The sequence below is a fragment of the Trichechus manatus genome, unplaced genomic scaffold (genome assembly GCF_000243295.1).
Source record: "Trichechus manatus latirostris isolate Lorelei unplaced genomic scaffold, TriManLat1.0 scaffold00167, whole genome shotgun sequence".
In the NCBI taxonomy this organism is placed as follows: domain Eukaryota; kingdom Metazoa; phylum Chordata; class Mammalia; order Sirenia; family Trichechidae; genus Trichechus; species Trichechus manatus.
The window spans coordinates 3,011,126-3,018,695 of NW_004444103.1; the positions used below are offsets into that span (position 1 = coordinate 3,011,126).

Genomic DNA, 7,570 nt, shown 5'->3' on the forward strand with positions numbered 1-7,570 from the left:
CATTAGGATAAAAACAAACACTCCTGTGGGAAGAAGAATGACTATTCAGCTCCCACACAAAATCTTGGATGAAACCCAGCTGGCTAACGTACAGCAGAGATAGTACAAGTAGGAGGCAGGGAAAATCTCAGATAAGAAATCCCAAAGCTCATCCTTATCAACCAGGGTTCTCAGCCCTGGCTACACAGGAGAACCAGCTGGTGAATTCTTTAAAACCACTAATGCTGGGCCCCACCAAAGAGCAATAAAATCATAATCTCTGGAGGTGGTTCCAATATATCCAGAACTGACATTTTGCCGAAATATCTGTTTACATGTGGCATCCGACTTCCATTTTGATTGGACAGTGGCCAGGCCTTACTGCTTTTTAAATATTTTTAATATCACATCTGGTTATAGTACACATCTTATCTGACCCTGATTCTGAAATTTCTGTCTGAAAACTAAAACAGAATTCTGATGTCTTTGGTAGAGAGCAGAACATGGTAACATGAGTTATAAAGTCCCCTCTATAATCCCCGTAAATTACTAGGAAGGTTTATTTCCAAAACACCAGTAACTATTGACTTGTAGACACAGTCCCAACTTTTTCTATCCTTTATTTTCACTTACTCATGTAGAACAAATATTTCTAGAGAACCTATCTGTGACAGTTCTCTCCAATATATTATTTAATCTGGTCAAATGAAATTTCTTTAAGGACTTTTTACAGACATTGCTGATTGCCTTCCAATATCCTTCTGACACTTTTTCTTATTAACAAACCTTCAGTTTAGTTTGGGGTAGCAATATGTCTAGCTAAAAATCTCAATTTCCTAGTTGTAAAATAAAGCACCTTTAAGTAAAATAAATCATCTTATTTGTTTGGGATTCTGATATATGGACCCAGATGCAATTATGACTGATAGAGGAGTTGAAATCACCTAAGTAAGACATCATCACTCATAACGACCCTATAGGACAGAGTAGAACTGCCCCATAGGGTTTCCAAGGAGCAGAACGGCTAGTGGATTCAAATTGCCAACCTTTTGGTTAGCAGCCAAACTCTTAACCAGTGAGCCACCAGGGCTTCGACTGGATGGCAACTGGTTTGGTTTTGGTTTTAAGTAAGACAAGTGGCTTCTGCTTCAAGCTAATGTAAGGTACTCACCCAGTTTTAGTCAATTTAATTCTCTAACCATCTAACATAACTTACTCACAAGACCTTCTCAGTGATACCTTTCCTTATCTCAACCTTTTAATGTCACGTCATTGCCTACCTTTTGTTCGTACTTCTGCCTTATTCCTACATGACAAAACACATGACATTTGACGTGACCCGTTGCATGTTGTACCACGCCGCATCACATGACAAAACACTAGTAATAGCTGAACTTGTAGACACAGCTGGAATATTTTCTGGTCTCTTTATTTTCACTTATTCATGTACAGTGAATATTTATGGAGAACCTATTTGTGCCAGTTCTCTCCAATACGTGATTCAGTCTGGTCTAATGAAATTTCTTTAAGAAGTTTTTACAGACATTGCTGATGGTATGTATGATCCAATTTTTTTCCTAGTTATCCTTTCTCCTTTTACTATAGACATCTACCCACAATCCTTTGGATAAAATCCTCCTGCATCAACCAAATACCTACATGCTTCCCCAACAAGTCACAGTCCACCGGGATTCAGATAATACCCTCTGGCTATAATGAGTTATTTGCTGTTCTACAAACATATATTCTCTCAGGCCCACTTGTCCCTGACAAGCTATTCCTTCTGCTTGGAATGCATACTTCCAAAACCAAACCCATTGCTGCCAAGTCGACTCCAACTCAATAGCAACCCTATAGGACAGAGTACAACTGCCCCATAGGGTTTCTAAGGCTGTAATCTTTATGGAAGCAGACTGCCACATCTTTCTCCCACTGAGTGGCTGGTGGGTTGGCACCAGGGCTTGAATTTGTTCCTGTTCAAACTGCTGCTAAGCATTTGCATTTCTAATAAGTTTCCAAGTGATGCTAATACCACTGGTTAGGGACCAATTCTGAGAATCACTAGTAGAGCAGTATTTCTCAAAATTTATTATACATAAGAATCACCTAGATATCTTGTTAAAATGTAGATTCTGAATCAGTATATCTGGGGTGGAAATGCAAATTCCCAGTAGGGGTTCAAACAGGAAAGAACTGGTTTTCCAACCCCTGACCTTTCATTTCACAGCCTAGTGCTTTACCACTGTGCCACCAGGGCTCCTGAATGCATACTTAACAAAACAAAATCAAACCCATTGCCACTGAGTCGATTCTGACTCCTAGCGATCCTGTAGGACACAGTAGAACTGCCCATAGGGTTTCCAAGTCTATAAATCTTTACGGAAGAAAACTACCATATCTTTCTCTTGTGGAGAGGCTGGCAGGTTCGGAGCAGCTGGCAAGTGGTTAACTCCTGGGAATGCACACTTACTCCTCCTTTATTTAACTAATTCGTAGTCTTACTTTAAGTCCCCAAACAAGCTGATTCTCCAAAGATAAGTGATTTTTCCTTTGTGCTCTCATGACATGTGGTGTATATATTTAATCAGGATGGCACTTCTTTACCTGTCTATCTCCCCACTATGCCAGAACACCTGGAGGGCAAAAATAGCATCCTGCTAATATTGATGCTCTCCTCTTTCCACCCAGCACATACTGCTGTCATTGTTGTCGTCATCATTTGCTGTGAAGTCCATTACCCATAGTGACCCTATAGGACTGGGTAGAAATGCCCCATAGGGTTTCCTAGGCTGTAATCTTTATGGGAGCAGATTGCCAGGTCTTTTCTCCCTTGGAGCTGCTGGTGGGTTCAACCCGACGAGCACTTAACCATTGTGCCAGTAGGGCTCCTCAGCACATACTGAGCACTCATAAATATTTGTTGAGTCAATGATGAGGGTTGACTCACTTATCTACACCTAAAGTAAACAAAAATTAAACATTTATAAAGTAATATCCTTCCTCATCCTATTACATCAACAGTTATAGGAAAAGAGCCGAAAAGTAATTGGTCTCCGTAGGGTTTCCAGTAGAGTTCTAAATCTCTTAAATAATAGCTAACATTAGACTCTTTCTGAGCATGTATCTTACCATCTTTGATATTTTATACATACATTTTTAGCCAGAATCTACATACAACTGGAAATATATAATACAACATCGAATCCCTTCTGGTTCTAGAAGAGTTTCCATGATCAGTACTCATATTCCCTAAGTTTTTTAGGCACTAGCCTATGTAATCTTAGTTTGGGCTCCCCCAGAAACAGTCTCTGAAACAAGGATTTAAGTGCATGTAGTTTAATTTGGAAGTGTCCCAGGAAACACTGGTAGAGGAGTGAGCAGTGAGGAGCAGTGAGACACGGAAGGGAAGGAGGCCAGAACAGGGCACATTAGATGAAAAGGTAGGTGGTTAAGCACCTCTGTGGGAGAAAGACCTGGTCATCTGCTTCTGCGAAGATTACAGCTGAGAAAACCCTATGAGGCAGTTCTACTCTATCACAAGGATCACTATGAGTCAGAATTGACTCGATGGCACCTAACAATAACAACAATCCAATACACCTTAACTCGTGGCCACCTGAAGCTCTGTCCTACTGGAGAACTTCCGAAAACAGAGTAAAACCTGACCCAGGTTCCAACCTCAGGGGGCAGAATTCCATCCTCAGGGGAAGAAAGCTGGTGTATTTATCCTCCAACTCACATTGTCATGGAAACCCTGGTAGCATAGTGGTTAAGAGTTCAGCTGCTAACCAAAAGGCTAGCAGTTTGAATCCACCAGGTGCTCCTTGGAAACCCTACGGGGCAGTTCTACTCTGTCCTATAGGGTCACTATGAGTCAGAATCTACTCAGCAGTAATGGGGTTTGGGTTTTTTGCTTCCCATTGTCATCCACTGAGGGCTAACTTTCTGGCATTTCAGGCCTATTCTTACCTGGACTGACAGAAAGCCTTCAGGTTAAAGTCGCAGGTGTTTGCAGTAGGCAACCTTAGGAGTTAGCTGGAAAAATGAGGGCTAAAGGATCTAGATGGGGCAGCAACAGCGTCTGGTTCAAGTAAGCTAGCATACAAATAAAACAGCGTGTTTTCTAGTCACATTCCAAATGTTCCAAATAATCAAAAGATATTTTTCACGTATTGTCACGTATTGGACTCTAGAACAATTTTTAAGTAAAGTATCTATAGAAGAAAGACTAGCCCAAGAAGACTACTTACTGGAAGAGTTGAAATCTTTTAGAATGAATCAGAGGACAATGTAGAGCCACCATCACATCGCTAAAGGACTGCCCTTGTGCAGACAGCTCTTTGTGGATTCAAAAGATACAAGGAGTTAGTGAAATGTAACCAGAGTTTTGATTCCACCAGTATGCAAGCAAACAGTGCTTCTCACCCCCACCCCCACCCCAGATGCATCCCATAATGTATTCAAAACCATTAAGGCCAGATGAAGTGAGGGAAGGATTCTGTCTTTTTTATTCCAATGCTCATCAGAAATAAGTTCTGGAATAAACACCTAACAGACCCAGAACAACCACCCCCAGCTCCTACTTACCTGACCATGAGCAGGAGCCAGCTCTTTCCATTTTGGTAATATTTTTCTTTTTCAGGAGGATTTTTGCCATTTTCTACCCCTATGTCTTGATTGATCAGAGCCATTTGAGTTTACATTTTAAAAAATTCCCTGATTTCAAATCTCAAGAAGCTCTTGGATATCTTAGACCCCTTTCCTTCCAGAGTCCCCTGAACTCTGCAAATGATCCCCTCCTCTCAAAACATTCACATCAAGGAAAACTTTTATTAAATCATGGAGGGCAGAATGGAGAGGTGGTAGATTTCTTGTTACTCTCTTATTCCCGGAATATGTATGAATGATTACTTCCATTTTGATTACTTGCCTCTCTTTTATGTCTCAACCCAAAAAGAATGGCTGCTGGAGGGGGGCTCTGAGTTTCCATCACTGGAGAATTTCAAACTAAGGCTAGGTAATACTTCTCAGGGATGTTATAGAAGTGATTTATGCATCACATGGGTTGGACTAACTGACCGCTTAATCTTCGCTTCTGATTTGGAGATTATATCTTTCCATGAGAATTTTCCAGCTTGCCAAAAACATTTCCTTTAGGGAGTTGTCTCTGCATCAGATTTTATAAGCAACACTTGCATTAGGCCAAAATAGGACTTTCTCATCACAACATTTTTGTAAAACTAAGATTTCCAAGGGAAAGTGGGGCCTCATTATCTGAGCTCATTATCTTAGTACTGGCCTCAGCATTGGCCCAGGAAATACTTGTGTGGATTTGCTAGGGGTTGGCAGATGGGTTGATAGGCAAGTGCCCAGCTGCTTGTCATACTTCTGATGAAGAAAGCCTGCCCCGCACATTCACACAGCCGACTCCTGACAGCAGGGACCGCAGAGCAGTGAATTTGGCATCTGCATCTTCTAACCACCACATGCTACAAACAAGAAAGTGGAAGTGAACATACACAAAATGCTAACAAAATGCCTGAGTGAAATCTATCAAATACATTACGTTAATGGTGATACCCAAAAAAAACAAAACAAAAGAACAAACCCGTTGCCTTTGAGTTGATTCCAACTCATGGCGACCCCATGTAGTATAGAGTAGAACTTTTCCATAGAGTTTTCTTGGCTGTAATATATTTATATTTATTTTTTTTATATGTTTTTTTTTTTTCCTGAAACCACATTTTTAACTTTAATTGAATCATTCCAAGTCACTAATTCAGAGCCTCATGAACATGAGACTTCTGTTCAGCTCTCTCAGGGAGAGGATTCATTCTGATATTTCTGCTTCAATAAAAAGTTATAATATTATGCTTGGTACTCAGAGAACCAGTTATTAACTTCTTGCGACTATTATAAACAATAACAGCTCAGCCCAGGTTATGGTGACCTCTGACAGACCGAGGAAACGAGTCATTTTCTCCACTTGTGATTATGGCACATTGCAAGATGCATCTTGCCTTTTAATGAAAAGGGCACTCTGAGGTTCCCTTTCAACTCATTTAATTTCAAAAAGCTGTCAAAAAGAGCCAATATGCAAATACTGAATGACATTTTGTTGGGTGTTTTAAACCCTCAAATTCTAGACTATAAAAACATCTTGTGTGTCGCCCACCTGGACCACCCTGCTGCTTTTCCATATACCACAGGCCACCCAGAGACTCAGAGCCAGGGAGCCGCATGGTCTACTTGGGGCCAGTAGACAGGGGAGGAGGGCAATGAGTAATGATGATGCACTAATGGACAAAATGTAGTTCCCAGTGGAGTTAAAGTTCTTTAGGATACAGAAGGAAGCAACAATGACCAGGAACAGGAACAGGGTGTTGTTATAAAAGATAGAAAATGTTGTAGCTTCATACTCAGCAACTTCGTTCTTCTTCCACAAGATTCTTTCATCCTCTCCTTCTGAGACATCTTTCTATTGTCAGCCTAAGAAAGTTTCTGAGTCACTTCTTCGGGAAGAGCATCCTCCCTCTTCTGTGCTACTTTGTGCTTGAGAACAAATTTTGCATTCTTATATGCAAAGGCTACCAAGTAGGTGCTTACTAGGGTCATCACACTATACAGAACTGCAGACTGAATAAGATCCATGTCCCATATTCGCCAATAGAGCCAGATGGGGATGGCCGACACAATGAAGGCATTCCTGAAGAAGAGCGCCAAGGACTTGGCCGACAGAGTACAGCTGAAGTCCTGCAGGAACCGATCCTCCTCAGACTGCCGCTTGGAGCTGCCATTGGGAGACATCTTGGCTGTAATCTTTATGGAAGCACATTGCCAGGACTTTCTTCTGTGGTGCCACTGGGTAGGTTTGAACTGCCAACCTTTAGGTTAGTAGTCAAGTGCAAACTATTAGCATCTCCCAGGGATCGAAATAATGGTAGTTGTTATTTTTGTTATGTGCTGTCAATTCTGACTCACAGTAAACCTATAGTACAGACTAGAACTGCCCGATAGGGTTTCCTAGGCTGTAATCTTTTACAGGAGTAGATCACCACATCTTTTCTTGCACAGAGCAGCTAGTGGATTTGAACTGCTGACCTCTGAGTTAGGCATCAAGCACTTAGCCATTGTGCCACCAGGGCTCCTTGTAATAATGGTACACATCCTTTAAAATTAAAGAAAAAGACATAGAGAAAGAGAGAGAAAGCTTCTACCCCCAAAGTTAGTTGTTTTGGAAACAATAGGCAGTGGTGGGTTCCCTGAATTTAATCCTTTTTATTTCCAGTCTACCTGTGCTTAGACTCAGCTTTCATGCAGACTAATGCCAAACCTATTCCTGGATATTAATAAATAAATTCAGAGTTTAGGCATGTTGTTCAAAATTAATTAGATAAGCTACGATTAGTGTCTAAATAACATTGAAGGCTCCTAATACTAGCTGTGATGGTTAATGTTATGTGTTAACTTGCCTAGGCCATGGTTCCAAGTTGTTTGGCCAAACACTATTCTAGTTGCTGTTATGGAGTAGTTACATGTGCTGTTATGAAATAGTTACATAGTTACATGTGATTAGATCAGCTGACCTTAA

General features: G+C 40.9%; 1 protein-coding gene across 1 annotated transcript; it reads right to left on the reverse strand.

The window, feature by feature from the left end:
• Positions 1–6,121: 6,121 nt before the first annotated feature.
• LOC101341778 (translocon-associated protein subunit gamma-like) lies at positions 6,122–6,898 on the reverse strand. The gene is given in 2 exon segments (XM_023740896.1): positions 6,122–6,438; positions 6,441–6,898. Coding segments are annotated over 2 exon segments (663 nt in total). The 5' UTR covers positions 6,787–6,898.
• Positions 6,899–7,570: the final 672 nt, after the last annotated feature.